The sequence below is a fragment of the Chelonia mydas genome, chromosome 4, assembly GCF_015237465.2.
Source record: "Chelonia mydas isolate rCheMyd1 chromosome 4, rCheMyd1.pri.v2, whole genome shotgun sequence".
Taxonomy (NCBI): Eukaryota; Metazoa; Chordata; order Testudines; family Cheloniidae; genus Chelonia; species Chelonia mydas.
Window position 1 is genome coordinate 54,493,132 of NC_057852.1, and position 18,603 is coordinate 54,511,734.

Genomic DNA, 18,603 nt, shown 5'->3' on the forward strand with positions numbered 1-18,603 from the left:
AAATGCCACATACCGTCACCAGGATCCACAATTTCAACTGTCGCTATTTCTGGAAACTCAAGGGCAGCCATGATAGGATCAGACAAAATGATCTGGAAAGTTTCAGATGCTTCATATTCATCATCTATGGTTATCCTCACTCGCCAGGTAGCCGTGGTCTGTCCTGGATTAAACTGGACTTGTCTCTGAGCTTTCCCTTTGAAATCTTTATCCTTTTTTGCTGTTCCATCTTCAGTCCCAATACCTGAGTAAAAATTGGAAAAACTACTGACTTCCCAAAAGTTTATGTTTGTGTACTGAATCAATTGAATAAGACAAGATTGTGGTTTTTTAACAAGTGTCTGCCAATTACAGATCTTTAGGAAAAAAAAGTGTTTGTAAGATAGACCATACATGGCTGGAAAATGTATTATGGGGCACATTTTAAAATGTGGTACTCAGGACCTGACCCTGCAAACACTTATGAATATGAAGAACTTTATTGCATGAATAATTCCACTAATTTACCCAGTGTGTACCTAAAACCTATATTAGCATGTACAACTACTGTGTACGGTTTCTTGGCAACTATAGATTTGCATTGAGCACGTCTGTTCACACTGCAAAATTACTCTCATGCATAAGTGTTTTCTAGGTTAGGCTCTCAAGTTGTACCTACAGAAAATGTTACATGTGCCTGATGAGGCATGAAAAAATCTGCATGAACTAACTGCATACTTGAGCAGTTACTTGTGCACATAAATGCACATTTTTCCTATTAAATGGATGCACACATATTCATTGCAGGCATAACACAGGCATCCACATTTAAAATTTTTGGTCCCATCCTAGCACAAATTAGCCACTACATAATCACAGTAACGTCTTTATTGTAATATCTCTTATTGCTTTTTATTGGTTTTGTGCTTGTATTAGTTTAAGTTATATGGAATTCTTTCCCATTGATGTAATTTGTTCCCCTATTAGAGCCCTGAGGATTTCCCCCATTTATATAACCCTTACTCTTGTAGACCTACCCATGCAGCCACCAACTTGCCAGAGAGAATGACTTGACTGGACCCTTTTCCAGGAATCACACAATATAGAGATGGACAAGCCCTACTAGGTCATTAAATCTGTAGGGTTCTTCCTACAGAAAATTTAAAACTAGACTGGGAATAAAACAAGTAAAGTGTTGTACGCACTCAGGTTTCCATCACTTCCATTGAGATGATATCCTCCCAGCTAAGAAGGTTTTCCTTTGAAGTTGCACATGGATCCATTTAGTCTAAGCCAGAATTGTACTGATAGAGGATTTAACCCTAAGAAGGTTTAGACTGATACCTAAAACAGATGGCTAGGGCTGTGACAGCTCTAGCGAACACTCAAAAGATGTGTGACTCAGGAGAGAAGTTAAAACAACCAGAATGACAGAGCAGTTGTTACAGTATGCGAGAGAAATACATACAGAGAGATACAGTCTCAAAACTTGAACATACGCTGGAAATCTAAGAGAAGTATGTCACATCTGTGAGTTGTAAGATGCATTTTGCTTTTACTATTTACTGTCCTTCAAACGTGTATTTCCAGTTTCTGTGTCAACACATTTCACCCCCGCAAGGAAATAACTCATTCCTGAAGTCCACATTTTCCTGACTGTGCAAGTGCTCTAGCTTCATACAACTGTACTTAAAGACTTGAGGAACTGGGGTCTAGTGGAAAGATCAAGATTCTTGGATTCTCTTCCTGGCTTTGCTTCCAACTTACTGTCTGACTTTGTTCAAATCACTTGAAACCTCTCTGCATCAGTTTACCCATCTGTAAAATGGTCCTCATAATGACGACTACCTATTAGGGGTGTCATGTGGCTTAAACTGATTAATGTTTGTAAAGTACTTTGAGATCCACAGACAACAGCATTACAGAAGTACAGTGTTTTTAATAAGAAACATTTTGTAACAAAGTAGAAGGTACCATATTTCAAACATATAGCATAAACCAACCTAGATGTGTATTGCAGAGAAAGAGTTATTTCATTTAAAATTTAAAGGGTTTTTGCACTTTAATTTTCCAGCTGTAGAAATTTTACAGTTAGGTAAATCAAAAGAGCGTGAGCAAACTAACAGACTCCAACTGTGAGTTTAATGAAGCAAGGCTCTATACCCCACTATGGGGTTTTGGTGTTCATTACTGTCTAAAGGTTTCTACACAGCATCAAATCAAATAGGTGGACTTGTTTTTATTATGGTTTGACACTAGCAATTATGAAACACTTTACTTCCCTGGGATGAGAATAATGAGCTCCTGTCATGTTGAATCCCTTACCTGATTATGAGAGAATCTGATATCCTGAAAACTGCAGTGTGAAATCATTCCCAAATTAGGACTCCCAGTTCTTACACTTGAGAAATATTTAGGAATGCTTGATTTAATACTCAGACCAAATGGGCCAAATGGACACTACTACTTAAAATCCTGGATCTGAGGCACATGAAGTGCAAGCACACCTAGAGCAGAACATCCATAGGGACACTACTTTAAAAAGAAGGAAGAGTTTTTGGCCCTCTTGACCTAGACTTTTTTCTAGGTCAAAGCAAAGAGCTCTCTCATTCCTGACCACAGGCATAGGAACCTATTTGTCAGATCAATCCCTCCTGTACAAGAATGCATGGAAAGAGGAAAAGTTACAATTTCTACATATTTGAATGAGTGGAAAACTTTATGCATTCACTAATCGGGAGGAAGGATTAGTTGCCAATAGCTAGTGTAAATGCCTGACTTTCTGAAGGATGATGGATTATACATATATTCACTATTACAAATTATGGTTTAACTGTAGAACAAATCTTTGTAAAGAGGGTTTTTTTCCTCCTTTTTCTGCCAGTTCATTTAAAAATGTCAAAATACCTACTAGCTGTTGCATCACATCTTGCAGTTGTGGGCAGTTGTAATAACAGGCCGGTGAGAAAGGTTACCAATCAGGCCAACACAAATCATTATAATTTATTCATAGATTTTTAGAACAGAAGGGACCTTTATGGTCATCTAGTCTGATCCTCCTGCAGAATACAGGTCTGAGAATTTCACCCAGTAACTTCTGCATCAAACCCATAACTTCATTTGAGCTACAGCATATCTTTTACAAAGATATCCAGTCTTGATTTAGAGACTTCAAGTAACGGAAAATACATCAGATTCCTAAGTAAGCTGTTCCACTGATTAATTACACTCCCTGTTACAGATTTACACCTTACTTCTAGTCTGAATTTGTCTAGCTTCAGCTTCCAATCATTATGCCTGTTTTTGCTAAATTAAAGAGCAGTCTACTATCGAAAATCTCTTCCCCCATGTACGTACTTGTAAACTGAAATCAAGTCACCTCTTATCCTTCTCTTGGATAAACTGAACAAACTAAGCTCCTGTTACTATAAGGCATGTTTTCTAGACCTCAGATCATTCTTGTAGCTCGTACAGAGGTTATTTTGAAACAAATAAACAGGTATGTGGGGGACAAAAGCCAGGATCCAGAAACCAAAAAGTAAATTGACGTATAAGAAACAAACAATTATTATCTTCATTATCTGTCGTATGTTTTCGCTTCTTCTTTGGAATTCATTTTATTCACTGTGGGATTTTCAAAGATCCCGAAAGAACCCAACTAGGCTCCCAACTCTCAGTGAAATTTGATGGGTAGGACACCTGGTTTAATAGGGGCCTTTTACGCCAACAATAGTATCATCTACGCTGGAGTCAGCCCATTGAGTCCCCTGTTCTAGCTCAGTGGTTCCTTTTTTCAGCTGCTTCACAAACTGCTCCTACATAGGAGCTTCAACCTCCTGGTACAGAAAGCTGAGGAGCAGAGCGGTTTAGGGACTTTTTCCAACAACATTTTCTTTGTTGAAAAATGCTGATTTGTCAAAACTGGAAACTTTTCACAGGAAAGGCTCAGTCAGTTTAGAGGAATTTCAAAAATGCTGAAACAAAAGTTTAGAAATTGTCTAAACATCAACAATTTTCACATTTTCATAATGAACAAATTTGGTTTGCTGGTTTGAAATTTAGAAATGTAAACAAATTATAGTAAAAATTAAATTAAAAATGTTCAATATTGAAACAAAAAGTTTCAACAAAACTGACTTTTCCCCCCAGATTTTTGGTTCATATTTTTGTGTGTGAGAGATATCTACTTTTCATCCCAATTTGGAACAGGAAGCGTAAATAGCTAGCACATATTGTAAGGTAGAGTGGCCCGTTAACACCTCTGTAGTCACAGGACTAAAAGAGGGGGTTAGTGGGTTACAGTTTGTTGTAATAAGCCATAAATCCAGTGTCTGATTTATATGACTGCAGCGGTGTTAACGGGGCACTCTTCCTTGAATGTCCCTTAGAATACATGCTAACTACTTATGCTAAGCAATCTGCTCCACCTTGCATTTAGCTATTTAGGCTCAGAACATCTTTCACAGACCGGAAGAAGAGCTGTGTGTGGCTTGAAAGCTTGTCTCTCTCACCAACAGAAACTGGTCCAATAAAAGATATTACCTCACCCACCTTGCCTCTCCAATATCTTTGGACCGAGATGGCTACAACTACACTGCACACATAAAGAGCCCTGTACCAACAATAAATAACAACTGTGGTGTCACTACTGTGGTCCCTGGATGTTGACTAGGTAAAAAACAGCAGCACCAGCTGAACAGTAGCTACTGATGCTCCATAACAAAGCTGCCGCTCCCCCCATATGACATCTAGAACAATTACAAAGTAACTCACTGATGAAAGATGTCTCTCCTAGGTATCCTCTGCGCTTGAGAGTTACCTCCAGGAACTTGGAGTCCTCGTCTACAATGTAGTACTCTTTCTCCAGTGAAATCCAAGCCCAGTTCAAACGGAAGCATTGGCCCTTTAGCTTGTTTCCTCCTGTGATTCATGGAAATAACAGACATCATGATACAGCACATGAATTCCAGGACAGGGCTAGAATTCTCTGAGATTGTCATTCAAATGTATTTGCTTTGGCATCAGGGCAAATTAGGAAGCTTTTTTCCTCATCTAGGTATACTTGAGAAAACAAGTGCCCAAGCATGGAATAACCGAGTATCTTCCCACAATACACACTAAATTCACACTTTACAGACCCGAAGACCTGGTCAGAAGGCAGAGGTCAGTGTGTTTTAGTGTACAGACTCCCTAACTGAGCTAGCCATTACTTTGCAGAAATTAGTCCTACTCCCCTGACAGGAAAAGTCTGGGAAGGTGGCTTTTCAAGGAGCCATGGCTAGGTCAGAATGTGGTGTTGCATTAATGCTGCTTTTGCTATGCCAATGTATACCATCTGCACACAAAAAATTGAATATAGTCTGAATTTACACATATGCCACATGTTTGGCTACTGAGCAATAAAGTGAGATACGACATTCTTTATTATGTGAGTAATACTTTGCACAAGAGGAATAATCAGGAGTTGTGATTAGTGTCCCTTCTTATTCTTAGGAAAATAATTTAACAACATTTACTTCAATAACATTTCAGATTATTCTCTGTTTTCTTTTATATAGATGAGACTAAGAGAGAACTATGAATGTAATGTCATTTAAAGCTAAAAAACCTCAAAGATAAATCATACTAAACACTCTTGAAAGGATACTTAGGGAATTTGCACATCTAACTTATATTCGAACCAACAGGAGCCAGATGTAATTTCCTTCCAGCATCAATGGGAGACCACATTAATATTGTTATTTGTATTATGGCAGTGCCTAGAGGTTGCAACTGAGATTAGGGCTCCATTGTGCAAGGCAAGATAAATGCCTTTACAGCAGCAATAAAGGCCTAATCTAACTCCCACTGAAATCAGTTGAAGGACTTCTGTTGACAGCAGCGGGAGTTGGATTGGACTCTAAATCAGGAGTAACTCCAATAAAAATCTATGAAGCTCCATCAATGTAAAGGATAATAATCAATCCTAACATGATTCCTTCCTCTTATTCCATCTGACATTTCCAGCTTCTAATCAATTGTACTCCTGAACTAAAGATTTTAATGGCACCTAGGAAACTCAACATTCATCAATAAAGAAATCCTGAATATCACCTTTGTTAACTGCTGAAGCTTAGGGCTATTTACCAATCCGCAACCTTTTCAGTTTAGCTGTTTGTTTACCGCTCTGGCTGACATGGAGTCACAATGTGTAGTCTGAAAAATTACCTCTGAAAACATAATCCACACATGCATCTTTATGACTGGTGTGCAATGGCCAGTGGAGGTGGTGATATTTTTTTGTCCTCAGAAACACCCCAATAAATCATATAATTATTTCTGGTGCAAAGTGAAGTTCAGTGTGATTAATGGCCAACAATCAAAGTTGTTCTTGGTTGCTATTTGATACAGCCTTTCTTCCTTTTTCTCTCCTTATCTAATCAACTGTTGTCAGGGTTGGGTTATTTCTTTAAAAAAAAAGCACTAGGTGCCCAAAATTGCCAATGCTACTTTAGCCTGGAAGTGGAGGATTGGAAACAAATGAAGTGTGAGTGTGATTCAGAGCCAGATTTTTAAAGAAAAAGACAACTTTTAAAAAAGAATCTTTTGACTCGTTGAGGGATAAACACACTCCTACAGGTGACAGTTATGCGAACAGACTACACAAGTTTTCAAGCACTTAATCCAGTCTAGGATAAACTGGAACATTTCTAATTTCTTAGCATCTACAACCAAAAGAGAGGTTTCAATTTAAGAGCACAACTTGCAAATTATGACACTACACAGACACATAGAGGAAAGAGAGTGCAACTACATGTCTGACTACATCTGTTTCCAATCATGAATACTGACTTCTTTGCATTCTAAAGCACTCACCCCCTTCAAATCACAAAAAGGAACAAACAGAGTATTCTCCACACGCCTGAACTAACTGCAGAAAACAGAGGTTAGTGATGGGATGAGGAACTTGTGCTAACTTCCCTAGGCCTTTACAACTTGTACATTATGAATGGAGAAAGAGAAAGCAAACTAAGTTGTTGGTCATGCACTTTTCATGGGAAGAAACTTGTGTCCACCTTGTCTGGGTGGGTTAGAATACTCTCTGGAATTTCTTCAACAGCAACATTCCACACACATCAGACATATTTGCATCAGTCAGTCATTAGAAATGCAATTTATGATGTGGCTCTGCAATCTATCACATATGTTCATATGTACACACTCAGGAACACACATGTATAGATACAATAGAAATATCACAGAGACAATTGGGATATCCATGTGAAAAACTGCCTTTGGTAGTCGCCCTTTATGTTATTGATATTTGCCAGTGGGGAGAGTTGTTGTTTTTATAGGTGCTTTACGCTGCTAGAGCATTAGCATTATTAAGGCAGCCTGGTTTTTCAGGTACAGAGAGATGAAAACAGGAATGAAAATGTATTTTTAAAACTCACAAAATATTTCTGAAATACTTTATCTCCAACATCCATGGTAGTCTGGTAAAAGCTTTGTTGGGAAATACCTGCATAACTCACATTCGGCTTACCACCCATGATTAACATGGACGCTTAAATAAAGCATTTTTTCTCCCGTGTGAATATAGCAATCTTGTTGCTAGTGTGACAGGACAGATATGGGACAGAAGACATCAGCGTGCATTTGCTGGTTTCATGAGCTAAGAAGGATTCTAAAACTCACCTGTAATGAACAATATCAAAAGGTGGGTGTACATATTCATTCTTACTGATCAAAACCAAAACACTGTCTAAATATTCCTATTGTCATGTTACATAAATATTTTGCCAAATGTAGGAACCATTTTTGTTCCACTTAATGTTGCTAATGTTATTGATGAAGAAAGAAAAGCATAGTTCACTGAGAAGATTATATTGTTATGGTATGAAGATACCTACAAGCCAATACACTCACTCTTTAGAATCAGCTAGTACATGGAAAAAGCCACAATACAGACACCAAAAACAGAAGAAAAAGAAGTGTTTTTTGCATATGTTCACCTATTAAAGCAACAGTGACCTTGGCACAATGCGTATCTTGAGGATTAACGACTAAATGGAGGAGCTGATGACCCAAGCAGCTGGTCACTAATCCCCAGGAAATGCCCTGTACCTCTGTCATCACTGCTGAATAAAAGAGCATGAGAGGTACAGGCACACACCATTTTTCAGCAATGCATGCTTCAGGCTTTGATTTAGTTACTGTGACATTTTGTAAACTTCCACATAAAAATCCCTGTTAATTTACAGTTAAAGTTGTTCAAGCTCATTTCCCATCAATGCTATTGAAGAAATCAAGAAACTCCCCAGCCGAGGGAAGATAAAGGATGAGATTGCTCTGGATGTTATGTCTTACCACTCAAACACCACAACACCTACAACTTCTCACAGACTCTTCACCTCTACAACAGACTTCTCTTCTCTTTCCATACAACCTCCCTCACAGGGCTGGCCCTAGACCAAATGGCGCCGCAGGCAAGGAGTGTCTTCGGCCCCCCCTTCATTTGTTAAACTTTTGAATACCTTATTTTTTATTGCATTTGTAGCCCATTTCATGACTTTGATGCACAATCTGCATGCATGATTTATCCCTGTCATAGAAGAAGGTAAATTTGCACATTAAGATCTGTAAATCTGTATTTATTCATGCCATATATAAACAAAATAAAAAAATTGTTTCCTCAAAGCTTATAGAAACTTTCTAATTTTAAGAATAAGTGAAATGGACTAACATCAAGAAATTGAACTGTGCACTCACATTGCGTAGACCAATATTAAATAGTGTTACAGTAGGCGACAGCCTTAGAATGTTACCCTAGCCTTTCAATTCAAAAGGTAGCTCTTCTCGCCTTTGCCTTCGCGAGCTGAAGCACAGAGTCAGAGAGATCCAAAGAGTGGCTAATGGCATTTTCAAGTGATAAAATAACAAGTGATGTCAGGCTCTCATTGGCCATTGATCCATTGAAGATATGTTTTAATGAGCCCGAGCTTCGAAAAGTTGCGCTCATCGCTTGCAACTGTGACCAGTAGCATGACAGAATCCTCAAAGCTATCCACACATTAGGGGGAAAAAAGTGTTCTTCAGCTCTGCATCACGAATGAATTGGAGAACTTGTAGTGGAGAGTGCTTCACATATTGCAAAATGTGATGGATGTTGTCCATTTAGACATAGAGGTCTTTATCATTAACTTCCAAACATTCATTGACGTCCAAACATGTGTCAGCATCCAGCGAAGGTCTGTATAATTGTTCAAGTGTTTTCCTGTCTGCCGGCAGCTTACTAAAGTAATATAAAAAAACCCAGATCTTTTCGTGGTGCTTCATTTGTCCAAACCTTCCTCAATGGATACTCGAGCAGCATCAACGAGTGAGCAAAAATATTCCCTCTTGATTTTTTTCTTCTGCAATTCCCAGCACCTCACCTCTGCCTTTGGAACCAAACTGTCTCTTCTTCTGATGAATATGAGTTTCCTTGAAGACAGGCTCAACTCCTATGTTTTCCGCCATTTCTTTGGCAGCAGTGATGGCATCTTCAAATCCGTTGTCTCTGTAGGCCACAATGAAATCAAGGCAGCTTCTCATCAAAGTAGTAGCAGTTGCAATGTCCATCGATGGAGTTTGTAATGCCTTGCTTACAATGTTTACTTGGAACAGGATATCATGCCAAACCCCAATTGAGATCAGAAATTTGAAGCCAGTGATCTGGTTTGGCAGGCTTTGCTCCTTGTTGGATTCCAGCCTCAGCTTTATTTGATTGCACCAGTTCCATCAGGGCATCGTCAGCCTCAGTCACTTGGTACCTCACTGGCCTTACACTGTCATGGCGACTCTCCAAGTCACTTAGTGGCTTCACAGACAGATTTGTAACATTGTCTGTGAAGACCTTCCACATAATAATTGATGCTAAAACCAGGATGTATATCCTTTGCAGTACTCCGAAAAGAGATACTGAATCTAAAGATGATGACGCTGCATCTGACACAACCAGGTTGAGGAATGGCAGCCACAACACACGAAGAAAACTCTTGGATTCAGTGCAAGAATCCTTGCCCGGATGCCACTGTTTCTTTCCTATGTGCACATGCCATTGTTGTAGCCTTGGCTGTGGCAGTCCTGAAGCTTTATTTTATTCTCATTCAAAATATTCATCAACAGTTCTGTTATGCCGACAAACTGGAAACAGATAAAGTGTTCCTTTACTTGGATATAGCCATTCTTGTTGTCAACAAATCTTACTGTAAAATGACATCTTTTCACTGTGACTAATGTCGGGAATGCAGTCCACTATTACAGGATAGTACTTTGTTTTGCCGAGCCACATTAATATGTTATCAAGCACCTTCCTTGCCATAAGGTCAATCAATTTGTTTTTAATTGTTTTGATTTAGTAATGGTCCATAGCTTCTTTACCAATTACTCGATGTAAGTGCTCACGTATGACATATTTTCTAAGGAGCTCTACCAAACTAAGGAAATTACCATTATGTTCGGTGAACAACTTATCCAATGAGCCCCGGAAAGCTAAATTATTCTTTGCAAGGAAGAGGATAATTGAGATCAGACGCTTGAGCACGTTCCTCTAAAGCTGGCTTTCTACATTAATAATGCGCTGTTTTTCTGTGTCTATGCATTTATTTAGCTTGAGCCTGGACTCTACCTCCATCCATTTGAAGCAGGCTGTAAAATGGCTGGATAACTTTTCATGTAGATTCAGGGCATCAGCTAAATTATGCCGGTGATTGTACCCAGAAAGCGCAAATAATGATTTGGCATTCTTATGAAATATTTTGCAACAAAAACAGAACACTTTGTCAGTTGATTTTGAGTAAACCAGACAATGCTGATTCAGTTTCTCACCTTTCATGAGCACTCTTTTACAAGTCTGCTCATTTACTGGAAATGTTATAGCCTCAATTTTCCCTGGCCCATTCAAAATTGTACAATAATATCAGCAGAATTAAGGATCACTAGCCATAAAGCAGGATCTAATATATTGATTTCTGGTGTGCAATTTTTCTCACTGCTGTTTCTGTCATCATGCAAGGCTGATTCTTGTTCATGGTTTCTCTCCTTCTCATATGAGCCACATTCTTCTTTATCATTCTCATTTACCTCTCCAGGAAAACTGGATGATTCTCCACCACTTTCCTCAGATTTCCATTCCTTATCTTAGGTAAATCTGCTAATTCCTTAGTAATAGAACTTCCATAATTTTACACTTCGCTCCTCAATTTCTTCTGCACTGGGACGATTGCTACTACCTAAAGCCCGGTCTATGTTGTTCTGTATCAGATACTTTCCTATCAAATTTGCCCCTTGTTGCAAATTAGATTGCAATTGAGCTTTTCGCTTCCTATACTGAGCTCCTGAAGGCTTCTTCGGGGGCATCTTTTATTTTCTACGGGGGAAAACAGACATTATTAGGGAGAGCAAAGCAGACATTATTAGGGAGAGTTACATTGTTGCGTAGATAGGAGTTTGACAGGAATCTCTGGTGTCTCATTAAATATGTCCTTTATTAACTGCTACTAATACTCTTCAAGTCTTAAAACATAAGTACAATTGCACAATAAAACAAGGTTCACAATATCACAGCTGCGCTCTCACTTCACTTCGTTCTTACATCTCACTGACTGGCTGGTGATGCCCTGCCCCTTATTTTCCCACGAGGGCATGGCTGACAACATTCTAGGAGGTTCGAGGAAAATGTAGTTCTCAAAGTCTGGAAGTTTCCATGAGATTCTACAAAGGTACAGAACATTCTAGGAGGTTAGTGAAAAATGAATCCACGTACAGAGTACCTGAAACATTTTAATTCAAACATTCTATTTTTCCTTGTTGTTAACAACAAAAACAGCTCCCCGAGCCTGGCGGCCCAGGCAGTTGCCTGGGTTGCCTGCCCCTAAATCTGGCCCTGCTACCTCACCTCATGATGTGCACATTCAATTGCTCCAAGTCGCACTCAAATGCACAAATTTAACTACACCTCCAGGAGATTAACATATTTTACTGACATACGACCATCATAAAAAAAGCAAAGGATTCTCTTCTGCTCCAGAGCTCCTCTTGTCACAGGCCGGTGGTGCCATCAGGGAATTAGTTGTGGCTTCCCAATCCTCTGCCACCTGGCCCCAGTGCAAGTTAGAGCAGCTGAGGAACTGCTAGACCACACTGTTACAAGGTTTGATGCCCCCTCCCCACCAGCAGTTGGCCAGCAGTTAGGGTCTGAGGAGGGGATTCTGAACAGCAGGCTCATGAGCTGACCAGCTGGCTGTCTCTACCAGCAACCTGTAGACTTTGAAAGCAGCCAACTAAACACCCAACAAGCCAATTCTGGCTCAGTAGTGAAGCTGTGGAAGAACAGAGACTGGGGTTAGGAAGCAAGGAGGCTTATGGGCTGAGGACCAAGTTCAGCCTTCTGGCCAGGCTGTTTTCCTGACTCCTCACAGTTAGGAGCAGCAGAGATTGTGTATGAGAGATTACGTAGGAGATGAGCCGATGAGTCAGGGAGGGAGCCTGGCTGCATGAGGAAACCGAAGTAGTTGACAGAATTTTACAGTTACACGGGCTACTCATTCAGAAGACCAGTTAGGTTATAACAAATTAGAGTTATTTTCCTATGTGTTTAATTGTAAAAGTTCAAAAGTGACTTGTGTTTGTGAAGTCTGCAGTTTGTGGGGACTGTTGTTATTTAGCTAGACTGCAATCACAGAAAAACTGAAGACTCTCAGGCAGCATTTCATAAAGGGGGTATTAAAAAATTCCTCTGGAAAAAAGTATGTAAATATTTTTTAAGAAAATACATGGAAAGTTGAGGTTTTTTGTGAAGAGTTATTGTGCCAAATTTGGAGTCTAACGAACAGATCCTGAGCGGGTGTAAAACAGCATAGCTTTATTGACTTCAATGAAGCTATGCTGATTTATACTCACTTAGAATATGTCCTTAAATACAAAAAAATAAAAAGTGAAAAGGAAGGATTTAGTGTAAAATTCAACACTGCCTCCATAATACATTTGGTCAAATTCATCCCTGGTGTAACCCCAGTCAAGTGCAGTTGCACCATGAATTAATATGGCTCAATGTTTCGATTTTCTTTCAGTGTATTAATTTCATTAGCATAGTACTGAGGCCTTGGCTACACTTACAGATGTAGAGCGCTGTGAGTTAAACCCGCCTTTGTACAGCTGAGTAGGGAAAGCGCGGCAGCCTGTTCACACTGACAGCTGCCAGCGCACTGTCCTGGCCACTTTTGCAGCGGCATTGGGAGCGGTGCATTATGGGCAGCTATCCCAGCATTCAAGTGGCTGCAACGTGCTTTTCAAATGGGGGGGGGGAGTAGAGTGACAGTGAGCGTGGGGAGAGAGAGAGTGGGTTTTTGGGGTCCTGAGAGTGTGTCATCACGCTGTCTTGTAAGTACAGACCCTTCTCCCTCCCCCGCCTCTCTCTCACTCACTGAAAGCAAATGGCAGCAGTTTCTTTTTTTCTCATAGACGAGATAAGCAGCCGCTCACCAAAACGGACCCCAACCCCCCAGCGCCGCCTCTCTCTTCAAGCAAACATTAGCTGTTGGCACTCCAAACGGAGCCCCCCTGCCTGCCTCTCACTCATTCAAAGCAAACGGTAGCTATGTTTGTTTTTTTGATAAGCAGCCCCCGAAACGGAGCTTTGAAACGGCACTTCCGCGTCCGGAGTTCACAACAAAACAAGAGAGGGCGCTTCAGTTAAAAGGATTATGGGGAGTTTCCGGAGGTCAATCAGTGCGTAATAATTTTACTCCCCGTTTACACTGGAGCGTCTCAGCCAATGCGCAACAGCTGTTAATCCTCTCGGGGAGGTGGAGTACCAGGAGCGCTCCAGCCAGGGAGTCAGAGCGCTCTACATGCCTTGCCAGTGTGGACTGGGAGTAAGGTAGAGCGCTCTGGGAGGCTTTATTGCGGTATAACGTGCAAGCGTAGCCAAGCCCTGGGATTCGACAATACTTGACATGTGCGTTAAGAGAGAGCAAAAATAACTTGGGAAAAACAAAACCAGGAGAGTGGCTAGGAGAATGGTGCTAAAAAAAGCACTGAAAACTAAGAGTGCTTGTTTTTGGCTTAATTGACGCTCAGGATGTCTTCTTTACAAAAGTACTTTTTGACAGGAGAAAAACTATAGGCTTTGCTTGACAGGTAAAATTGGCAATATCTGTCATTCCTAGGAGGTATTCTTTAGGGCAGACATGGGCCTGTGGGCTCTGTAGTGAAAGAGTCACAGGCCTTATTAACTATAATCGCTTGATGGAGTACCTCAGCTAATTGAAGCTATGCAACTGTCATCCAGGGTAATCTGAGTGCAAAATTTCAAGGTCTGGTGTATGGTAATTCGAGTTTGAGATCCCTGCTGTAAAGGATGTAAAACTCTCTCATATTTACATTAGCTTTTAGGTCTTGAACTATGATTTGAACACAGATCTACATCAAGTGACAAAGAAACAGAATGATACAACTGAGTTGCGGACACATCTGTTCACATGTCTAGAAGCCTACCTGGGTAGCGTGCATTACATTGGCACAGTGACTGACTGTTGTTAAAACAGCAGTAAATGGAGCGTTAAAGATCAAACAGCCTTCCTGCTGCAGTCCGGAAAGCTGAATGGAGAAATCCAGCTGCTGAGCAGCCCACAAATAGCAGGGCAGGCTCATTTCCCATGCACTAGATTTCGCATATATTACAGGTCCACGTCAAGGCTTACATTGGTGTAAACCAGGAGAAACTCCACCGAAGTCCATGGAAATAGAGCAGTGAGAAAAAAGGACACTCAGACTCTAGAACTCTAAATAACGTACAGTCGTATAACACTAAAAGTGGGACGGGGAATAGAATTTCAAGCATGGAATCTAATTCAGAAGGAAAATTTAACTTCTGTAACTTGCATAAAGAAAACATATAGGGATCCTCAGGCCCACCATCCTACCAGACTTGGGGAGCCCTCTGTTTTAGCCTGACTGGCTGACCTTTATTCTACTCAGCTCCAGCAGATGAAATAATGTTCCTTTACCACACATGCTCTGTGGATGCCAATATTTTTGCAGATGACCATTGCCATTAGCAGGACAGTGGATACTAACCCATAGCTTGAAAATAAATGGATTGCTGTCAGGTGATCCGGGAGAAGGTGCAGAGGAAATGGGCTCAAACCCTGGGATACAGTTGGAAGGTCTATCTTCTTGCTGCTGAATGTCAGTTATTCACAACACAAAGCTTTATAAAAGCATTTGGGCATACTGTTACTCACACAAGAAACAAGTAGCCGCTGTGAGTAAATCAACTAAAACAGCTGTAGTGCATCTCTAATCTTGTTTAAGCTTCCTTTCTTCACCATGGATTTGCACATAAGGTCTATTGCAGGGGTAGGCAACCTATGGCACGCGTGCCAAAGGCAGCATGCAAGCTGATTTTCAGTGGCACTCATACTGCCCGGGTCCTGGCCACCGGTTCCAGGGGCTCCACTGCTGGCCTGGTGTACCAGCCGCCAGCCCGCTGCCAGCTAGGGTTCCGTCTGCCAGCCCCACTCAGCCCGCTGTCGGCCCTGGGTCCCAGCCATCGGTCCAGGAGACTCCGCTGCCGGCCTGGGATACCCGCCGCTGGCCCCCTGCCAGCTGGGGTTCCATCTGCGGGCCCCGCTCAGCCTGCTGCCGGCCCCGGGTCCCGACCACCAATCCTGGGGGGGCTCTGCTGCTGGCCTGGGGTCCCGGCTGCCAGCCTGGGGCTCTGCAGCTGGCCCCAGCCTGGGGCAGTGAGGGGTGAAGACAGGGGCAAGAGGGGTCACAGCTCAGCACCCCCACCTTTAAAAATTGTTCCAGTGCCACTGTACTGGGATATTTTTAAGTCCTGATTTGCTGCTTACATCACGTCACGTGGAACAGCACACTGCATTTGATATTGAGATTAGAATGTACATGCAAGAACTGGAATCAGAATTTTCTGACAGATTTCAAGATTTCCAGAGATTTGAACCAATGCTTTCTTTTCTCATTAAACCTGAAAAGTTCAACAAAAGCGACTTGGATTTGTCTGTATTTCAGTGGATGGGTGTTGAAGATTTCAAAATCAGTTAAAAAGCTCAAAATTGTGGGCATCAAAGTTTGGAGATCTGTGGAGTGCACTTAAAGCTACCGAGAGAGATCATGGGGCCTCTATCTGACCTGCTGGACGTCCCTGCCAGCGAAATTTAACTATTTGAAGAAAATTGCGTTTGCAATGCTTTCAGCATTTGGATCCACATACCTGTGTGAACAGGTATTTTGACACATGAAATCTGTCCTCTGTCCCTCTCGGAGCCGGTTAACAACTGATCACTCAGAAGCCTGTGTGCAGCTTAAAATATCCAAATACGTGCCAGACATTGGAAAACTCAGCAAAGAAAAGCAAGGGCAAGGATCACACTAAACTAATAAGATCTGCATTTTAATTTAATGTTAAATGAAGCTTCTTAAACATTTTAAAAACCTTATTTACTTTACATACAACCACAGTTTACAGACTTATTATAGACTTATAGAAAAAGACCTTCTAAAAACATTAAAATGTATTACTGGCACACAAAACCTTACATTAGAGTGAATAAACGAAAACTCGGCATACCACTTCTGAAAGGCTGCTGACCCCGGGTCTACTGTATACTTAGACACTCATTCAGGCTGTGGGCAAGCTCACTACACTAGGTAAAGGAAAACCTCGTTTTCACAAAATGTAACTTCTCAAAGTTTGATGATATATCAAAATATTTCTGTTATTAAAAGTAAAATTGGATGGATTTTTTCCTTATGAAAGGACTGTTCCTTCATATGACCCAAAAACAACATAAATTACAAATATTGGAATGATCAAAAAGATACTACCTCAGTCATTGTAAGTCACATTGTTCAGGAAAGGGTTATCTTTTCAGACAGACACATCTTAAGCCTTAACATTCTACATTTCTGCACAACAAAAGACAAACATTTGGAGAAATATCAAGATATCAGTACAATTACTTTCTTATATACAAAGTCTCCACCTGTGCTCTCAAATACATGGAATGCGATATCATCATAAATTCCAGTCTAATGACACACCGGCACTTGCAGAATAGATACAGGATAGTTGCTGTCATTGAGCAAATCAATACAAAAATGATGCGTAAGTTATAAAATAACATTTATTTTAACTCAATTCTTCGAGAGAGTGTCCAAATACAATAGGCAGAATGGATAACAAAGCTGGTTGTTGAATATTAAACCTTTTTCTAATATTAAATGTTCACAGTGCAGAAAGGGGATCATTTTAAAAGTGTTGCAAAAGAGTATTGGATTTCAACTGATTAAAAGTTAGCTGATGAAAAGCTGATCCTTATCCATTGCAGAGATCAGATACGTCCAAGTAACTAATTCTACAACAGCTGTACTGCCACATATAGTTGTATACATAAAAGTTTTTGACAGGCATTAAAGCAGTATTTCACCCAAAATAAATCATTTAAAATGTCTTATGTTCATTATCATTGGGAAATGTTAATGTCTTTATAGATTTTAAATTATTTACACAATGAAACAGTTTTCCACTTGGCCAACCATGTAAAAAGAGAAGGAAGGGCATATCATTGTTTATTTTCATTGTAGCAAATTGTGTTACTATAAACTATGATCTGGGGCTGAAATGCACAGTTCAAGTTACCTGGCCTCCAGATTTTAAATTTAACATAAAAGGCAGGTTTCTTTCCCCAAGAGCCCTAAAAGTTCACTGAAAGAGTTGTAATTTGAGACCAATGAGCCAATGCATACAGAAAAACAGAAAGTCAGTCTGTACAGTAGGAGGCTGAGAGGCACACCACCCCCTGGTCTTTGCCCACCCAATCCCCCTCCTCCAGAGCTCTCTTAGACTCTAAGGTTGCATGTGCTGTCATTGTAGCAAAAACTGCAAGCAATTTATAAAAACCCAATCTGCTTAATGAAATAAAGCAATGCTCCTTCCTGATCAAGGATATTATTTCATGTATGGCTCAGACCTTTTGCCTCATTCACTTAATTTGATTCCATTCCATTTTACAAGAAAAACAGAACAATCCTTATTCGGACTTACTTTCAGAGTCCATTTCCCGCTCCCTCTCCACCTAAATCAAGTAGCACATCCTCCACCAAAACAGATTTTTTATTGTATTGTTTCCTTAATACTGAACACATTTTTTAAAAAGCAATCCACAATCTTCCTCCTTCTGGTAACCACTAACTCAAAAGTTGAAGTTTTCTTTAAAATCTTGACTTAATGTGCCATGATGTAATACCCCATTCTATATTATAGAAAGTTACCCAACCGAAGTCACCACAATATACTTGTAAAACACTAACTCAGTGAAACACAACAGACCATTTTTTTTTAAAACACCAGCACTGACATATATGGATAACTTAGCTTTGATTGGAACACAGCTAAAAGTTTTTGATATTTCCTAGTTCTAGAGGGTTAATGTGCCAAACAGAAGAGATGACAGTAAAAGAGGCTTTTCCTCTGAAACAATACAAATGTTCTTCACAAGGTTATGGTAAAAATTTTCAAATGTCCAAGTCTAAGGTGAGCCTGCAAAATATTCATGCATACATAAAATTCACATT

General features: G+C 40.3%; 1 protein-coding gene across 2 annotated transcripts in view; it reads right to left on the reverse strand.

Annotated features, from left to right (window-relative positions):
* FREM3 (FRAS1 related extracellular matrix 3) overlaps positions 1–18,603 on the reverse strand; it is a 117,867-nt gene that overhangs the window by 56,585 nt on the left and 42,679 nt on the right. For both annotated transcript variants that reach the window (XR_006290621.1, XM_037897274.2), the window contains exons 3-4: positions 4,753–4,899; positions 14–244 (exon numbers count right to left, since the gene is read on the reverse strand). Coding sequence is in view for 1 of the 2 variants with exons in the window: in XM_037897274.2 (XP_037753202.2) it covers positions 14–244; positions 4,753–4,899 (378 nt within the window). In the remaining variant the exon portion in view is untranslated. The remainder of the gene's footprint in view (positions 1–13; positions 245–4,752; positions 4,900–18,603) is intronic.